This window comes from Sarcophilus harrisii, chromosome 1 (genome assembly GCF_902635505.1).
Source record: "Sarcophilus harrisii chromosome 1, mSarHar1.11, whole genome shotgun sequence".
Lineage (NCBI taxonomy): Eukaryota > Metazoa > Chordata > Mammalia > Dasyuromorphia > Dasyuridae > Sarcophilus > Sarcophilus harrisii.
Window position 1 is genome coordinate 689,007,192 of NC_045426.1, and position 18,230 is coordinate 689,025,421.

Genomic DNA, 18,230 nt, shown 5'->3' on the forward strand with positions numbered 1-18,230 from the left:
TCCATTAGCCAGCCTGATTAATAATCCCAAGTTTAGCTCTAGAGCTGCTAGGAGCCAAGTGCTACAGAAATGCAACTCATCAGTATCACTTCCATTGCAGCAAGGATTAAAGTAGCACCTGGCTGCCCAACAGCAAGGGACCCCTCTGGTCCCACAACTGCCTGTCAATTCCTGATTATAAGAAAAGGAGATTTTGGCTTCCGTTTCCAACCTCTTCTTCCTATCGACAGCTCAGTACTACATATCAACATGATCAAAAGCTCTAGGCGGTGTTTCCAGTTTGGCAGGGTGAATAATGGGGCAGCTTGGAAGCCAGGAAGGCCCATGTTCATGTCCTGCCTCAGACACATACTGGCTGTGTAACCCGGGACAAGTCGCGTCCCTCCTCAGGGTTCAAGACAGAGAAGGTGCCGACCTCCCCTTGTAAAACATTAAAGGTAGAGAGTCAGGGATTGGGCAGCTGCCACTGAAGGCAGGCAACTTGCGCCAATCCCTTGTACTTCTCAGCACCTCCACCTTAGAGAATGCAAAGATGGAGATGGGCAGTTAGAGCATATTTTCCTTCCCAGAGGGTGGACCCTCTCGCCCAAACGTGCTCAATCCAAAGAATTCAAACTCTCCTTTGTCTGAAGGCTCCCTGATTAAATGACTCGAATGCATTATCACACAACCAGCGAGTTTTGGCGACACTAAATTGCTGCCTTCTCTCTTCTACAACACTCCCATGTGGAGGAGACGGAAGGAGGACTGGAAGACATGGTGGCTGCCTCGCCCCGATGGTTTGCACAGCATTCCCCTTCCCTGAAAGGAAGCCTTCTCTGTAGCTCCTGCCATCCATATTATCACCAAGTCTCCTTCCTCAAACCACCTTTATTCTGAGCAATGTAATTCTTGATGAACCACACAATCAAACCATCAACTTTCCACAAGATCCTGGCTCAAGATGAGTTTCACATTTCTGAGAAGTTTTCAGCACCTAAGTCACTGCTCTTTCCATTTTTCCTAACCACAGAGAAAAGAATCATTTCAGTACCAATTACCTTTTGTCTCCCAACACCATCATTCCCAAATCTAACCTGTATCTGGACTAAGACTGGACAGATAAATTCAAAAGAAAAAAAAAAAAAATCATCAGCACCAAAGTAATTAAGCCCACTAACCTGACTTGAATTCTAGACCAGCAAATACTTTTATCTGGTATAAATCCTCTGCCTCTGTTAATTTCTGGACCCCGTGGTAGAGAGGAATAACAACCATTTTTAATATTGTGGACCAGAGCACTGTTTTTTACATGCCAATTACTCTGCTTGCAAAATTGCCATGGATGGCTCCATCCTAAGCCACTGCCTCCATGCTGTCTACCCATGGCCCGTTATATTCTCTACAGATGTCAGTTGGTACCCCCTCTCACCACCCCTCACCCCAAGCAATGGGGTCTCAACAGTATCCTTAGTCATTCTCAACCAACATGCATTTTCAATCCAGCATTTGTTAGGCTAGAATGAGTAGTGCATTCTTTTAGGTATAAAAATGGACTTTACGAAGACACAGAAAGTAGATTCATCTTTTATCTTTAAAGCTTTTGGTCTATTGGCATGTACTTCATTACTCCTGTGGGAGAGGTTAGTCCACATGACATCTGCAATGACAGAACAGGCCCCGGGGGAAGCATGGATGAACTGTAATCAATTAAATAACTTATTCTGGAATGATGCAGATTCTGCTATAATAATGTACAAACTGCTAAGTGAGTTAAAAACCGTTTTCAGAAGCTCTCTCTCTCTCTTGTCTCTGAGTACCCTAAGTTCTTTCATTCTTGATCATGTGGTTTTCTGTATGAAATCCACACACAGACAACATACTTGCTTGCTTTCTTCAGCCTCCTGCCACGTGACCTGACAGAGTCAATATGAGCTCAATAGGCTCTATCAACAGGTCAGTGAAGGCTCGCGGGCAGCCTTGTGCCCCCCCTGCTGGCAGAGTAGCTCCAGACACCCAAGGCAGGAGCCCCGCTGCGGAGGGCGGCCAGCCTGGGCTCAGGAATCCCTTTGCTCCTGAGGGTACAGGCTGGGTTCCACCTGCTAGGGGACAGCCTTCTTCCTTGCAGCAGGCACACCACATTCCTCTAAGCCACCAGAAAAACCATCCTGCCTTTGCATTTCTCAAGCAATGCTATGTCCTAAGCTCAGAAAATGGCACAATCAATACTAAAAGGGAAGAAAACAGATTTAGCAACTTCTTTTTTAAATGGTAAATCAGATTAAAGATCGTCTACTAATCATCCGTCCTATATTAAGCTAAAATGATAATCAACTACAATAAAAGTAGCTTATACAAACACACATTAACTTGTATCAGTTTTTAAAACTTTTTTATTTTTAAATTTTTTTTTAGTTTTTATTTTATATTATCTACAAAGTAAAAGTGTTTTCCCTTAACTTAAAAGTAGCACCACTGCCTGTTGACAGTGATCACCTCATCAAACTTGATTTATAAATAATAATCCATCAGTTTGACGATAAGAATTTACTGAACCTTTTTCAAGTTTAGTAAAAGGGGCTTTCCAAGTCTTGATTTTTAGCGGTAATAGCAGCAAGAATCACTCGTTACTTCTTTTGCTAGCTGATGAGTTCATGACTTTGAAGGGTCATTAGAAAATAAATAACTTCCAGTTTTCAGCAAGCAGAGTTGGGGCACTTGCATGGAATTACGGGATACCCGCAAGGGCCTACATGCCTCTACTCAGTCCAAATGTCTTCCACTGCAAGGTGAACTGTTAGCATTCCTATTGGATGTTACGAGAAATCAATTTTTTTTTTAAAAAAAAAAATGAAATGAAATTCTAGTTTTCTGTGCTTCCAGTTGGTAGAAGCAGTAGAAGGGAGGAGGGAATTTGGCCTTTTGCTTCCTCCAGGGCAGCCTTACAACTGCTGTTGGTGGTGGGCTTGTACTGTAAAAAAGAAGAGTGAATATTTAAACAGAAAACTGGCAGGACCGCACAAATTTCTCTAATGTTTTGGCAACACATACAGCCTCATGCTATCCTTAGAATATCAGCTTAAACCAAAAAAAAAAGCAGGCTTTCTTTTTCCCTCCCACCTACACCAAGGGGTAAACTGGTCAAACTAGCAAATACACCTTTTCATATAATGCTCCAAGGACGATTTTCAAGTTGCTCATGGGAAAAGGAGGAAGGGGAAGCCACGTTCACCCCAAATTAGCCAAGCACTAGTATTTACTTTTGGATTAAAAAGGTTAGACTATGAAATATTGCCATAGCAGCCATCAAATAGTAGAGTCCACCCTTAGGGATAAGCTCCAGCCCCTGCGCTCAGAATCAAAGGACAACACACAGACCTCTCCAGCCGTGACTTTCCAGAGGTGGCCTACCTTCCAATTAGACTAGAGCAACCCCCCACCCCCACGCCACATTGTTGGAATTCAGGAAGAAACTACTGCTCTGCAGCTCACTGTCATAGCTAGGAAGGCCAACACAGTCCAGTACGCCAGCTACCCAGAATGCTGCTGCTACCAATCCAGACCCTGGCCGCCCTCCCTACAGAGAACACGCCTCCTCTTCTCCTTGACATCACAGCCACGAGAATCCAGGAGCTTCACACACTGACCGATCTGGCCTATTCTCAAACAAGATCTGAAGCGTTCACTGTCATTCAGCATTCGAGTCAACGGTTTGTGGTGTATCAGCCCCTACACACACACGCCTCACCTGAAGGGTGCGTCATATAAGGGAAATGCGCTGTTGTCGAGACTGGAATGGGCTGTAGTGCACTTTGAGCGATGGCGGCCTGGGGACCGCCAGGTGGCTGGGTCGTCATTAGCATCATTGGAGCATGAGCAGTTGGATGAGAAGGAACCATTCCTGACTGTACATGAGCCTGAAACAAAGAGCTCATTTACGCAAACAGGCAACATCTTTGGCTTAAACAACATGTCAACTGTGTTCTCATTTTGCGGAAGACTGAAGGACAACTGAGGGCTTACTTTCTCAAGGTGGGCTCCCTATTTGGTTACAGTTGACTGAGGAGCAAACATCCTCCAACCATGGATAGAATTCTACTGATACAGAAGAGCACGCACCAAAGAGATCTGGATGGAACCCGGGGCCGAGACATTCCGGGCCTCTCCTAGCCTGACTCTCCGCACAGATCTATGACCATCTGGATCCTAGGTTCACGATATTGTCAAGGAGGAAAGCCTTTCAAAAAGGCAGCATGTGAGGGGTGACTGGAGCTTTCAAAACTTACTACATGGCAAAGGCACAAATCAAATACTGACAGGTATGTGACATCTAAGTTAAAAGACAACATTTTGCTGAAGAAGAATATCTTACAGTAAACTTAACTAGTCAGAGATTTATCACTTAGGGTTCTTCAGTTCTCCAAATGCACATGTAGTTTCTTTCTCCTAATCTCTAACCACGGTACCTCTTTACTACTCACAAATGCCTCCATGAAGGGCAGGCAAGAGGAATTAAAGCACACTTCAACAAAGTCTGCTTTACTGCTGCTAGCAACTTTGCTAAGAGATTGAATGATGGGAAGTGGAAAAGATTCTTTGATCTTATGTGACTGGGGTAATTGAAAGATGTGTTCCCATTTTTAAGGTGGTGAAACGGTCAGCCCAAGTTGTGTCGTGAGTGAGTCAGTGGTGCCAGGAAGAGCACTCCCTTGTCCTGACCCCTACACCATGAACACTATTCTAGCCCATGCTAAGACTTGAATGAAAAACTCATACTCTTTCACGCTAGAATTTCAGAAAAGTCTATGTAGTACTTTTTGGGCCTCCCTTGTAGATCATGTGTTTTTTCTCTTCCTAGACAGTTCAGAAATCACCTCAAGGTGAGGCTTTCGGTTTACATTTCTATTCATCTACTAAACTAGCCAGAGCACATCAAATTGCCTTGAAATCTTAGTTGTCCAAGCATTTTACCCAACCCCATAAGATGCTAATGAGACTGCATACTAGGCTAAAAACTCTATTAGGTCATGAGGTCCAAACTTCCCAACACCCACTACGTTCCATTATAAGTCTTTAACCCCTAAGAATTCACTTGGTGACTAAATAAATCCATCCCTCGACTGGAAGGCCATTCTGAGACCTCCTCTCCCACCCAAGCCATCTCAATGACAAGATACTAGGCACTCAGACCTTTAAACACCATTTGACCGAAGCTGGCGCTGAATATCGAGGAGCTGGGACTTGAAGATTCTAAGATCCAGAGGGTTCAGTTAATAGAAAACCACGCAGACCAACCTCCTTCACCTTCAGCAGCAAACCACCTTGCACATCACCTCTCCCTTCAGCCTCTTCATGCAGATGACCGTCACAGAGACCTGGCCATCTCTTGGCAACCTGAGAAGCCTAAGGGAGCTGCTGAGCCCCACACACTCCCAGAACGGGGATCCCGCTCTCCTCCCCCAAGGCCCTGCTCTCCAACCCTAGCACGCTGTACCGACCCTTTTCATGAAGCATAAGAATGAGTCAGGAAGAAACTTGAACCAGACAGGGAGAGGCCTTTGGGAAAAACTCATCCTGAGGACATGCTCAAGTTTTCCAGCAGCCAGACCCAGGGTCAGTCACCTCCAGAGTGCAGGGGACGTATGAGGCCCCAGACCTTTCATACTCACAGCACAGAAGCCATATAAAACAAAGCAAAGCAGACACAGAGAGAAGGAAAAAACATGTTGCACTCCAAAGACAGTCTTCAAGTTTCAATTGTGGGACATGAGTGAACTTGCTACTAAACAACTTCTCCCATTATAAAACCACACAAACATTCATTGATGGCTAGATCACATGTATTTGAAGGATAAAGGGAGACAGGTAAAGAGCTTCACACATGGGCTTTTCTAGCTTGGAGAATGTCTGGTTGCTCGCTGAGAATCTGAGAATCTTGACATTCTACTTGGTCTTCAGAAAGTTGGTTAAAGTTGGTTTACCTGAGGTACGTGGGCCATGTGGGGTGGGTTGGTATATGCAGGCTGGACATGAGAGGGGTGAATCGTAAAGACTGTTTGTTGTGCTGCTGGGAAACTATTTTGTGGAGATTGTGTATTTGAGCCCGGTGTCATGGAAGGTGGGGTCGGTGCCAGACCGGCATGGTAAATGGCCGGCTGCTGCTGAGGGTTTGCCAGATGAAGGGCCTGCGCAGCTTGGTGCTGATGGTGCTACAAAACAAGAAGAAGGAAGAATTAGTGACGAGCACCCTTCCTCCATTCATGCAGAGACTGAGGTTAGTGAGGAAACCAGCAGAAAAGGAGGATGCCCACAGGAGGAAGAGAGCTGGGCCAGGAAAAGGGACCGACCCAGAACTGCTGCTGCCCCAGGCCAACACAACCCCCTTCTCTCTTCTGCACTGGTGGATGTCACAGTATGGACATACTCATAGGTGTGCAGAGAAACTGTCTCGGGTTGCAAAGAGAATTGATGACCCTAAGAAAAAGATCCAACTTCCTTAGACTTAAGGTTTTGAGATGGTATAGATTAAGCAGGAGCACCAGAACCATACAGCACAAAGGCCCTAACCGGCACAAAGCATGAGAAGACAAGAGACCTGTCTTCTTCCCTTCCTTCTGCAGGACTTTTCTGTGCATTTTCAACACTCAAAAATAAATGAAGCTCAGGTCTTATATATTTGGAGATCTTCAATAATGCTACTGAAATCCAATCCATGACAACCAACCCTGTGAAACTCTGGTCCATGAAGATTTTTTTTTTCCCTATGGATAATTTCATCTTTGCAGACTTAAAAACTTCATTTTAATCCTTAATAAGAAACTAGTCTTCAAAACTGAACCGCCCATAACTGAAGTTTTTGAGAATAAAGCAATGTCTAGTCAAAAACTACTGAAATACTTTGGAGAGTAAGAATGGAATAAACTTCTCTAAGGGAGAGAGCGCTTTTAAACATCATTAATAATGATTTTGAGAGATTATTCCCATTTGGAAAAAATTTCATTTTTCAGTCATTAATTTTAAAGACTAATTTCTGTTTTAGGGGAAATTGTTTAAATAGTCATAAAAATTAAACATTACATAAAGCAAACCATAAGGAAGTCATAAATCTTTACGAAGATGGTCCCCCAAAAAAGTGTTTGTTTTAAACAGTAACAATATCTTTTCCCACCATTTTCAATATTGGTTCAAATGACAAAGGCAGATAGTTCTCCTTTACCTGCACAGGGCTAGGTGCAGTGTGGCTTCCCGAATGTTGGTTCTGTTGTTGTCCAGTAGGGGTGGCAGAAGGCTGAGGATGTGGAGTATGTGGGTGCAGGGTAGCATTAGGATGAGCATACTGCTGAGCAAGGGAACCAGTAGAAACTAAGCAAAAGAAAAAAAAAGGAAGACTAAAGCCACTGCTTTATATGATAACATTAACTACTCCTCTATAACTCTCATTAACTATGTATATGTTGGTCAAAAACATCTAGCTTCTGTCATTACTAATTTCACTTCTCTCAAGAGGATCTCACACAACTGGCATCTATTAAATTATGAACCCTCTTAAGATATAAATTACTAAATAACCATTACTAACATATCTCACTAATATTGATTTTAATGATCAGTCTAAAACATTCTAAAATCTAATTCATTTGAATTTCACAAAAATAAATACTAGAAAAGAAAACTTAAAAGTGTAGGCAAACCCTACAGAGAATGTGCATGTTTATCTAATATAATACAATACATTTAGATTCAAATATAATGATAAAAACACTGCTAGGCCATCATTTGGCTAACCTCACCATGCTACTGTTCTGGAGTTGACATATTATAGTCCATATGCACACAGCCTCTCTCTAGACTGTATATACAAAATGCCCACATAGGTATACCCTGAACAATTGTGGCTCTAAAAAAGTCAAGCACAATACTCTAAATTAACAATGAGATCTATTTTTTTCTCCTGCAGTCAAATTCAGAAAATCTCCTTGTGTAAATAAAATAAATAAATAAGCAAAGCACATTTCTGCCATCCTGTAAAGCTTCGCAGAGACTGGCCCAGAAAGCCATGATCATTTTGTAATACGGAGTTAATAAAACTTTCTGAGCTGTAAAGAAAATTTAAATTCACCACTCAAAACTATCCATTCCTCAAGCTAAGTTAAGGAAATTAGAAGAACTAATTTAAATGTAGAACTTAGTTTGTTAAGAGACAGAAATAAAACCAAATATTGGTGAATGTCAGAGTATTTTGGTTACTATTTAAAAAAACAAAAACAGAAGTTGCTTCTATTTCGCAAGGTTTCCAAAGGCAGAATGTTTGAAAGTATTATAAATCTGAGATTATAAGAAGGACAGAGAATAAAAATGTTTACCTGTGAGATATATGTTAACCCACAAATCCACCCCAGAATTCCTCAATAGCTGAGCTTGTTTTTGCAATGACCCTTGAAGACACTCCTTCTGGTCTCTCAACACACAATACTATAAGTTACTATAATTATAGGGCCCACTGTAGGCAGAAAAGAAACTTTCCCTTTCGCTGTCAATCCCCTGCTCCAAAGTCTAACTTGATTAAGTGACTGGAGTTAACGATGAGCGTCATGCAGAGGGTTAGGTACGTGAAACAAGAGTTAAGCACTGTTAGGACACACCATTCAGGGCTTCGGGAAACCTAGGGCCAGGAAATTCAGTCCTGTTTTCCCTATGGCTTCGAAGACCCCAAAGAGCCTCTGCTCTGTTATGTTATGATCACCTGTGCATCCATCGCCAGAAACACAGTCTGCATTAGTGGACTTGAATTCATAAACAAAAGGAATGTGGTTTGTCCATTAGGAAAAGCTTTCTGATCATAAGACAAAAGACACTAGGAATGTGCTAAGGAGGATGACAGGACCAGAGCTAGAGCTGGAAGGGATCTCAGAGTTCATTTCATTTAACCCCCCTCATTTTACAGATGAGGGCACTAAGCTCCCCAAAGGCCCAGTGCCTGACTTTAAATTACAAAAGTTAAGACTACAGAAAGGACATGAACTCAGGTCTTCTGACTCCAATGCTCTTCCCATTGTACCCTTCTACATCCCAAGACATTTGTGCTCCCTCATTGTCTAGATTTTATGACATAGGAAAGAGATGTGATAGGACATTCCTAAAGTCAAAGGGTCAAAACAGAGAAATTCTCAAGTACCACAGTTCCATGAAATTATTCTCAGTCTGAACAAATTCAATGGCTTAACTAAAAACTACCAGCCAAACCCATCCAACAAGTTTACTTTCCTTTTCCCATAGCTGTCTAACTATGGTCTAAACAGAAATGTTTACGTTTATAATTCTCCATGGCTGTAAGAGGGAAAATACTTTGACACAAAAGGTCTTGATTTTTTAGTTTGACTTACCTGTCCTTACTAAAACTTTACACAAATAGTTAAATTAGAATAGCAGATTCTGTTTTGAAGTAAATAAATTTAACTTAAGGTCAATCTTTAGTCATTCATTCCAAATTTACATTCATTTCCAAACCAAAAAAACAATGGTGACTTTTCCTTGTCTCGCTAAAAGAAACTTAATTGCTTCATTTGTAGCAGAACCAAACTCCTCTCAGAACATGACTTTGTAGTAATATATATATACCAATTATATATCACAACTGACTCAAAACCCAATTTATGAGTTTTTGTGAGGGTCTTAGAAGCACAGACCTTCTAAAGTTTCCTAATTTATTTACTTTACCCTTGAACACTGATTTAAACAAAAAAGTGACAAATTTTTCTACTAACACCACACCCTCCATTAACGCAAATCCTGGCTTCTATACTAATCACTTGTGTAGAAAATGAAATTAGCAAGTTTAATGAATAACTTAAATTCATAAATGAAGGTTAAAAAATGTCTAAAATTATTACTCAAAGAATTCAGCTTAAAGATGTTTTATGATGGAGAGACTGTAGTCTTTGAAATACCACTACCTTTTACTCTTCTATGTCTAGATTCAAAACAGAACAATATTATGTTCTATACAAATACTTCTAGAAGGGCTAAATCCATATTCCAACTTTGAATATTTAATGGAACTATTTCAGGTTGACACAAGCATTTTCAAATACTCTTATATTCATCTCTGGACTTATTACTTTTATGTTGGTTAAAAAAATTCACTCAAAGACACAAACACACACACATCTTTTCCCTATCAAAACTAATAAAAGTTTAAAGGCAGAAGACATAGGGGAGCTTAAAAAAAAAAAAAGGTGGGGGACAGGGAGAAAGGTAGATACTTTAAAATTAATTGCATAGTATAAATTATACTTAAAAAAAAACACAAGTTACTTATAAGTCAAAAAGATGCCAGACACCAGGAAGGAGACTTTAAAGGTTTTAGAGAGAAATTCATATTGCATGAAAGAAGTCCTATTCTCTCTTGTTCTTTGGGGAATTTTCTTTGCTTTTTCTCTAGTTAACAGAAAAATAGATGTGTCAAGATCAAATAATAGCAAATTTAGACCACTTGTTCCCTATGAAGGTTTACGCCTTTGGGAAACCTATGATTCTACTATATATATATATATTGTGTGTGTGTGTGTGTATACATACATACATACATATACATACACACACACACACACACACACAGAGAAAGATTATTTCTCCTGACTAGGGAGTTGTTTTCTAGAATTTGACACTGAGTTTTTATAACATTCTAGAATTTATATGAGTTACTACCACTGAGGCTGAGGACTAGCAGAAGGGAAATTGGGAGGGAGGAGGCAAATTAAAAGCAATTTAAGAGAATTAGGAAGGGGAATTTTCCTTTTAAAAAGAGAAATAAAAACTTTAAATTCAGAAAATGGGCTATGAAGCTATATTTGACAAACATAATAAAAATATACTTCAGTTCTAAATTTCAACCAACTCATGAAGAGACAAGAAATAGGGGAAGGAATGGAAAGAAGAAAGGCTAGTAAATGATACTAGGAACAAACATGTGGAGACATACTAACGATAAAAAGAGGTGGAAGAGATTCTGAAGTAACTTAGTCAAATTTAAATCCTTTACCTTAGCTAGTCAATGAAAAATCATAAATGACTTGGTATTCTGATTAGTCCTTCAACAATTAAACATCATCCATAGTTCAAGTTTTAGCAAATATTCAGTTAGTTCTGAATGGAAATTCTACAGCAGTTTCCAGGGAGGACAGAGACTGAAGGTCCTTTCCAGCTCTAATGTTTTGTATCTATGGCCATGCAAAGCAGCACTATCTCATACAGTAGTTAGCTAAGAAAGAAAAAGTTCAGTGCTAACTCAGAGATCCACCAGCCAAGTTAAGGAGGGAATGGGCATTCTTAAATATAAATATCAAGAGGACAAGTAATAAAATATTACAAATAAGAAATAAGTCAACTTCATGATCTTATTCCATTAAATTTCATAATAAAAGACTGTGTTTTGTTTTAAAAGCAGTTTTACCATATTGACTTTGGATGCACAAGCTGGGAGAGTTCTCCCAATGTAGCACAGATTTGAAAACAAAACCCAAATGTTTCAAATTAATGGTGAAGAAAAAGGGGAAGAGAAAAGATGTTGGAAACTTTAGAAAGTAAACGAAAAAGTAACTAGAACAAATCAGAACAAACTGGCTTGACATGAAGGGAAAAAAAAAAAGAAGAAAAAAAAAACAAAATGAAGTCACAAAGAACATTAGCATTAGCAACTCAACTGTTAGTACCTAAGACTGTGTCTCCCTTTCTCAGAGAAGGGAAAGTTCTGCTGTATCAAACAATTATACTTTAAGTATTAATGATTAAAGACTGTGACCTTTCAGCTACTTACCAGGAAAACTTCTTTCAAGACTACTGCCAGAGACAGTAAGATGGTGAGGCTAACTACCACAGAGACCTCAATTTAAGTATTAAAGAACTGACAAAGCCTTTCACATACTGTAAACATATACATACAGTTTCCCTTTAAGAGTACATACATACAGCAAGACTCCATTTTAAAGAGTATCTATTAAAGGATTAAACTTGTTAAAATGTCCATATACCAAATCAAAATATATACTGAGTTCTATTTTAGCAACGTAATTTTTGGATACCAAGTCATAATATGCTAGGAAACTGTACACTCTTAAATGGAAAAAAAAAATCTGTTAAAAAAGACAAAGATATTTGATAGGTGTGTCATTTGAAAAAAATCCAACTACAAAGATTACTAGACATTTCACACGAAATTTAAAAATATTAATAAAATATATAAATATTGCTAAAAAAAATTCCTGTTTTGTTTCCTATCCAAGTATTACTCTAATGTGTATTTGAGGAGTTGCTCTACGGATGCAGATTAAGCATCACTACCAGGTCTTTGAAAGTCCAAATCCATCACTTTGTCAGATACAATATTTGGCTTTTCAAGGCTGTCTTTTTTATGACACAAAATAAGGTTCTAGGAGGAAATGTCTTCCCACTTCATTCCAAACTGGCTCATGATGTATTTGTTCTTCCCTTGACCTGTATATTTAAAATCATCAATTTGATACCATTCATTTATATAAATATAGCATATTCTAGTAAAAGATAAAAAAAGTTTTTCTATTTTGAGAGTTATTCACTTAAAAACTTCAAAAATTACATAATCTTTTCTAACCAGGAGACTTCAAAATAAAATTTTTAAAAATAGAAAAAACAAATTCTAGGTTGAATCCTAAGGTCCCCAAACAGTTCCTTTAAAGGATTCAATCACCTTACTCTGACACAAGATGAATGAACTGGTTTTATCTTTTTTCACTACAACCGAAATCATCTTACAAGAAACCTACTCAACATTTCCGATGATTGAGAATATCTTTGCTTGGTATACATAAATTAGTGTCTTAAAATAATTTTTCCAATTAACTCCAGCTTTTACAAACTGAGTATCATGATTTTTTTTTAAACCTTTGCTTTAAGAATGTTAATGAATGCCTTTGTCTGGTACAAGATTATTCAACAAGTCTACTCCTCTAACATATAATCTTTAAAATGTGTTTTCCTGTACAATCAAAATTAATATAAAAAACCCAACTCACTGGCAAAGTAGAAAGAAGGGCCTGTCTCCTTGTTGTATGGTAATTTGGGACATGCTGAATTTGGAAAATAGAAAGGTAAATTAGCCTTTTTAGGTGTGTACTTTCCTAATGTTCTGGAAAGGATGACATTCAATCACTTTCTTCAAGATTGCTTTCATGCAGAACTTATTTTATTGCTGACATTCAGTACTTTAAAACATTATCACTAAATTAACTGAAATTATATGGCACTGCCCCAACAGTCACTTTTCTTCTGTACTGGGGTGGTCCAGGTCCACATGTTGACTTGCTAATTGAAAGGAATAAAATTAATATATAACAAGAAACTCCTAAACAACTTTGAAGCAAATCTTGAACCCAAAATAAGATAATTTAGCTAAAAATTTACATAAGTTAACTCAAATGACATTTATAACAAACATTCAAATTTTACAGAACCTATTTTATGAAAGGAAGTTTCTAGGTTTCATTCAGTGGGCACTTAATAACTATTATTATCATCATCATCAATAATACAAAAAAGTACAAGAATTCAGACTTCCCAGTGGCTAAATATAAGAAACAAGCTGGCCCAGAAACCAGAAAATGGGAGAAAGATCACTCCTAAAAAGGGGGAAATTAGCTCTAGCCTTTACAATATTATCCCCAGCACCTAAGATAATACCTGGCCCATAAGAGACATTCAAAGATCAGCAATTGGATAGCCATTTACATACAAAGATCAGCAATTGTAGAGTTTATGGGTCCAACTAATCTGACAATATCTGTGCATCCACTGACAGCATTTTCAGCTTAACAGTATTACTATTAATGAACCACATAAGGTAAATGTGACAAAAAAATGGACAAAAAAGTGACATTAACTGTTCAGATGACATTCTATATACATTAGAAAGTTTAATTAAGTAACATTCAATAACATCTAAAATTCTTTTAAACCGATTTATTAAGATGTTACATCGTAAATATAATTATGTAAGGGAAAGATGAGTTATATATAATTATGCCTTGCTCTAAAGCAAGCCCTCTAAAGGGCTTTGTGTTAATTATAAATAACCAATGTGCAAACACATTTCTTTATACCTGGGCCTCCAAAAACTTATTATTTTAATAAATAGTAGACGACCCCATGAAAATAGCATATAACCAATGAAATGTGTCACATATGACTGTGAAGAACAATTGTTTTTCCTAGATTTCACTTTGGACTGTGGAGAATCCAAAGAAAAAGCCCAACAATAAGAAACAATAATATAAAATCTCCAAATCCTCTTGTCAAGTCTGAACTAAGCCCAACATGTTCAAATTATTAAAAAGTACTTAAAGACATAACTATGTCCTACCACTAAAGAGGGAAAAACATAATACCAAGTTTATTCCATCTCACAAGTCTTGTTTTTTATACTACCTCCTGCTATTTACCCAAATCTGAGGGGAATTTTCATGCTGCTCTCAAAAAGTACCATACTTATCCTAGTAACTAATTATACTACTGACAAAATCAAAAGTCAGTAATAAAAGAATACATTCAATTTTTTTTAAAGGCTACACTTAATACCATGCTACAGGAATATGGTTATCTTATGGAAGAAAAGGAGAAAGAAGTTGAAAGAAAAGTAGGAAACTCCACATCTTTGTAACATGCAAAAATACTACCAAAAATTTTAAGACACTGTCACTGAACATTTTAAGCAATTCATTTTAACCACCTGTAAGGCTAATGAAATGTGTTTAAGTTGCAACAAAATGATTTTGAAAAACCTTTGAAGAATTCCAGCTTTTATACACATGCACTTTATCTTCCGTTCACATTAGCACTAGATGAGTTACTTATTACTGGCTGGAGATAAATTGAGTAAGAATAACTACCTTGCACATTTTACTTTTCAAGATAACAACACTGAAGTTGTAAATTACAATTTGTCCTTCATAGCGCCACTGACAAAAATGGAGTAGTCTGATATTGCTGTTTAAAGAGAGGGATAGGTCAAGTCAGTCATGTCCCTGGTTATTACACTAATGATATTTTTAAAAGATATGGCAGAGAAAACTAATGTCAAAACTGGAAGTACTTCATGACTCTATCTCTCTATTTAAAATAATACAACACTTTCTAAGTGAGTTAACTGAAAGCTTGAGCTTATTTATCAATTAATATGACACTAAGAAAGTATGTGATTAAATAACTGGGCAACAGTGCCTATAATTTTTAACTACAAAATATTCAGTGTGACTGCAAATAAGTGGTAAACTTCAAAGGCAATGTTGATCTTTTAAAAACAAAGAGGGCTTAAAATTCTGGAAAAATTAAGCTCTCTAAAAATTGATAAACAGATCTCAACCAGGATTTCTTTATCACATGATACTCTCTTGGAATATATAAAAGCAATGAGAAAGCCAAAGTGTTAATATGAGAAACATGTGAAAAATGTCTAATAATCACTTATAATAGATACTGTCAAGAGCACAGCATCTGTAATACTATTCAATGATTATAAGTACAATCAAAATTGTCCCCAAAATGAAGGTGCCATCTACCAAAAGTATGGCAGTAAAAGACAGCTTATAAAATGACAAAAAGAAATCTTTAAAAGAAATCCTAAAGATTTTGATCGGGATTAGAATGGAAGCCAAAGGAAATGATACAGAAAACTTTCATTCCTCCTGCAATCCAAATTTCACTCAACCTCTAAGAAAACAATAGGGTATACACAAACTGCATCAGGAAGTACTGCTTTTAGAATAGAGTTTATATACTTTCATTTAAATCCCTTAGTACAATAGAGTTTATACACTTTCATTTAAATCCCTTAGTACTGAGAATAAGAACTAAAGAACTGAGTTATTTTCAGTTTCATGCCATGAGATCTTAAAAACATTTTCGTTTAGAAATGGTTTTGATTAAGAATTACAAGAGCCTATACCAAGTTTGGATTCAGAAGGACATGAGTTCAAATCAGACTAAGATTTTATAAGCTACGTGGCCCTTGGCAAGTCACTTAACCTCAAATGCCTTAAAAAAAAAAAAAAAAAAAATTATAGAGCCTGAGCAACATTCAGCTGCTTTGACTCTCATATGGATGAGAAATAGGATTTTTAATGGTTAAAATGGAAGATGTACTCTACTCAACTGTTTTTTAAATTCAGATCTTTTCACAAAAATCCTGTCAGAGAAGCCCTAGAAAGATGTCTATGCCTAAACTTCTTGTATTTTTCTATTAACATTGAAAAGGAAGCAAAGAGTCTTCATGTGCCACAAAAAATTGTAAGAGGTTACATAAACGTTATCGTTAAAACGACACTTGAACAGGGTATTCAGAAACTGAATCAATAACACTTTTCTACTATTAAGTTAAATTCAAACTAGTGCACGCTACCTCCTCTTCCCCCCAAAATTTATTTTTTCTAACAGCAAATTTCCTTTCCTAACGTTTTCCTCGCTTTGAACTAGGAATCAACCCAAAAGAGTTTTGTTAGTTTAAGTACCAGTAAAATCCTTTTCATGCTGATCCTGAGTTTCAAAGGCTGTGTTGGCAAAGTACAAACTCTTAAAAAGGTTTTACAATGGTCTGGGGTTCAAGGAGAGCCAGTTGAAAGCCAGCATCTGCCATCTAAGGACAAGCCCAACTACAGCAGGCTCATCACTAGAAGACTGACAAATAGATCATTATTTTCCCAGCCATGAAAATTCAAGAAGATAGATACTAAGCTGCTGAATGATTGAGATCTTAACTTGTATAAGGAAGAATACATGTAAGAAAAACCTATGAAGGACTGATTTTTTTAAAAAATCCGTAAGAGTATTATTTTTAAATAGAAATGATTATACTTCAATATAATGTGGCTGCTGCCAACTTTTGGGTAAGAGCTAATGTATTAATGAAAAATGTATCAATTATTTCTATAATCTGAAATTATCTCTGAAATTCTGGATATTTGGTAAATCCAAACATAATAGACAAAGTCACTTTATTTTAAATATTATTTGCAGTGTTTGCATTTCTATAGGAGAAAGCTGCTGGTTTGGCTTAAACAAAGGTCTATCAAAATAACAAATTAAGCTAAGATCATGGCTTTTAAAAACTATTAAGTACATGATAAGAAGATTAAACACTTTACATTTTGCAATAGTTTATTCTATGCCTACTCATAGCATTTATTTGTTTAGGTTTAGGTAATTAAGATTATGTTTCATTTCAAGATAATGCCTATCAAAATGACAGTTCTAAAACATACATAAACCCCAATCTTTTTAGGCTATTTACTTCAGAGGCAGCATATTGAAACTATGTTAATAATATCTAAAGCTACTATTGACATGTGTGATTTTCTCTAAAAATTAAATGATTTGTTGTGAAGATTCTATGGGAATATCAGTTTTAACTAAACTTCCTTAATCCCTGTGTGTTGACTACATTCAATGCACAGAATATCACCATGCCACCTGTCAGGATTTGTTCAGTTCATTCATTTTGGTTGTAGCTCTTTTTTTTTCTAGTTCTGATTCTCACTACATTATTTCACAGAAGTCTCTTTAGGATCTTGTATCTTTCAGCATTTTGCTTTCACTTGTCAATCTTATTTACATCTCAGAACCCAATTATATTTATGCACTGCATTTGCTTTAGTCTTTTACATACTGCTGAACATTTATGTCTTCTTTAATGACAAAAATGAATGTCATTTAAAGCTTTCTACAGGGAGCTTTTATCTTTTTTAGCTTTATAAATCCTTTTATTGTTGAATATCAAAAAGATTATTTACACTTTACAACAGAATACCACTATTCCATTTACTCCCATCTTTTCAACAGTTCTTAAAAATGTTTAAATTTTTTTGTTTGTTTTTAGAATTCAAAGAGATAACATAAAATGTGCATCTAAATTTGGGGACACATCATTTTATACTATCATTTTAAAGTATGGCTTAATTAGAAAACCAAAGGATGAAGATGGTGATAAATGATAACATTTTAGCTTATATATATATAGCATCTTTTAAAAAAAATTATTTATATATATATATATATATATATATATATATATATATATATATATATATACACACACACACACACACATAAAAAATACATTACATATGTTGCCATGTCTCTACTTAACATCCTAAAGAAAGGGAATGAAGTGCACCTTACAGATAAAATATAGAGAAAGGTGATTTGGCAGGTAAAATTATATTCATTTT

General features: G+C 36.9%; 1 protein-coding gene across 12 annotated transcripts in view; it reads right to left on the minus strand.

Moving 5' to 3' along the window:
• Nucleotides 1-1,273: 1,273 nt before the first annotated feature.
• Nucleotides 1,274-18,230, minus strand: part of ATXN2 (ataxin 2) — a 96,391-nt gene continuing 79,434 nt past the window's right edge. For 8 of the 12 annotated variants that reach the window (XM_031948593.1, XM_031948592.1, XM_031948591.1 and 5 more), the window contains 5 exons: nt 13,029-13,082; nt 7,196-7,341; nt 5,961-6,188; nt 3,728-3,896; nt 2,840-2,950 (listed from right to left, as the gene is read on the minus strand). In XM_031948593.1, the coding sequence (XP_031804453.1) occupies nt 2,922-2,950; nt 3,728-3,896; nt 5,961-6,188; nt 7,196-7,341; nt 13,029-13,082 (626 nt within the window). In that variant the 3' untranslated portion in view covers nt 2,840-2,921. Of the gene's footprint in view, nt 2,951-3,727; nt 3,897-5,960; nt 6,189-7,195; nt 7,342-13,028; nt 13,083-18,230 lie in introns of all 12 variants that reach the window. The other 4 variants (XM_031948586.1, XM_031948585.1, XM_031948583.1 and 1 more) reach the window with 2 other exon arrangements.